The 1,755-nt window shown below is 39.4% G+C and overlaps 1 protein-coding gene across 1 annotated transcript in view; it reads left to right on the plus strand.

Annotated features, from left to right (window-relative positions):
* The window catches only part of MINDY2 (MINDY lysine 48 deubiquitinase 2), a 29,702-nt gene extending 28,581 nt beyond the window's left edge, over window positions 1-1,121 (plus strand). Inside the window, exon 10 of the mRNA XM_031055904.1 lies at window positions 1,104-1,121. Coding sequence (XP_030911764.1) covers window positions 1,104-1,121 — 18 coding nt within the window. The remainder of the gene's footprint in view (window positions 1-1,103) is intronic.
* Window positions 1,122-1,755: the final 634 nt, after the last annotated feature.

A 1,755-nucleotide genomic window follows, 5' to 3' on the forward strand; every position in this document is an offset into this window, starting at 1 on the left:
CAGCCAGCACAAGACAATCCGGGAGTAACGAACGCAAACGCAAAGAGCCACGAGAGAAGGAGAGGGAGAAAGAGAAGAACAGCTGTGTTCTCTTGTAACAGAGCATGGATTCCATCTGGAGCCAAGTGCATGTCCTCAGAAGCAAAAACAAGGAGTAGAAAGGAAGACAAACCTGTTACATGCCGCCTGTGCCTGATTACCCCATGGATTTTGTCAATCCGGGAGTAACGAACGCAAACGCAAAGAGCCACGAGAGAAGGAGAGGGAGAAAGAGAAGAACAGCTGTGTTCTCTTGTAACAGAGCATGGATTCCATCTGGAGCCAAGTGCATGTCCTCAGAAGCAAAAACAAGGAGTAGAAAGGAAGACAAACCTGTTACATGCCGCCTGTGCCTGATTACCCCATGGATTTTGTTCACGTTCCAAGAGAGGATGGATGGCTTTGTACCAATCAGACTTCCTTCAAAGTCATAGCGCGAGCTGCTCAAGAGGGAATTCCAAACCACAGTTGGATGCGGCTGTGCTTTGAGTTAGTCATAAGAAATATTGCACCTTGTAGCTGAACACACAACTCATGGCAAGTCCTGTGTCATAGTGACATCCATTACTCATTACATCAGTTAGTAAGCTATTTTATCTTCTACTCTAAACAAAGGTAATTCATTTTGTGTAAGGCTTTTTCCTGAAGTCTGTACACGAGCACAACGGAGTTCTGTGTTACTTCCTTAGTATGAAACTATATCTTAGGCTGGGTATAGTCTCCATGACACAAGAGCCCACATAACAGCTGGGCACTGCCTCCTCAGTGTGTCCAGATTTCTTTGCTTCTGGATCTGGTATGTTCTTTTTTTGAACCCAGATTTATACTTGTTACTGCTATCACTGCATCTCCTGGCCAGCTTTCTTGCCCCAAGAATATGTGACTTGATAGGCAGCATACAAAAATTGTCATGAAGAAAATGGGGCATTTATTAAAAAGCAAGATGAATATTGTTTGCTTTTCTTGCAACTACAAACTGGGTATGGCAACTCAGATGTTATCAGGGTTAAACAAGTAATTTTATAGGTAACTTCTTTTTCTTTTATCATTTTTTTCTCTTGTAGGTAAACTGGACCAGATAAGCTTTTATTTATTGACCTCTCCATATGATAAGAGGAATGATGAGAGGGAACTAAAGTCTATAATAATCGTTATTCTATATAAGAATGCAGAGTTAAAATAACTAACTATCTGCCTTTTATCCAGAAGTACCTTGAACTTCAACATGACGTTAACATGTCCACTTGTATATTTAAGCAAGTGTACTGCAGTTAAAAACACACTTTTTTGTTTTATAAATCATGTATTCTTAAAAAAGCACACTTCTGAAGGGGTGAGAGAGGAGTGAAGCTCCCTCTCTTGAGATGGTTTGAAAGGTGGTCAGGTGTAATATTTTGTTTTTTTAAATCACTAATTTAGAATTTTTGGAAACCAGATTTTTCTAATTTATGGGAACCAAATAAACATGTTGCATCTTGTAGTATTTGTAGAATGCAGAAACAGAACACTTGATGAATTTTGAGGGAACCACAAATCTTCCTCCACTTTCATTAAATCAGTAACAATTAGTTCTTGCTGAACCTTTTGATAACAATTTCTATTTAGCGATTTGTAGATACTTTTGAAAAAGGCTGCTTCTCCTGGACAAGTTCTGTATCTGTGCTCTAAGCCTTAGTGTTCACACAGAATAACCTGGACAAGAGGTGGAATATGACA

The sequence above is a fragment of the Geospiza fortis genome, unplaced genomic scaffold, assembly GCF_000277835.1.
Source record: "Geospiza fortis unplaced genomic scaffold, GeoFor_1.0 scaffold171, whole genome shotgun sequence".
NCBI lineage: Eukaryota > Metazoa > Chordata > Aves > Passeriformes > Thraupidae > Geospiza > Geospiza fortis.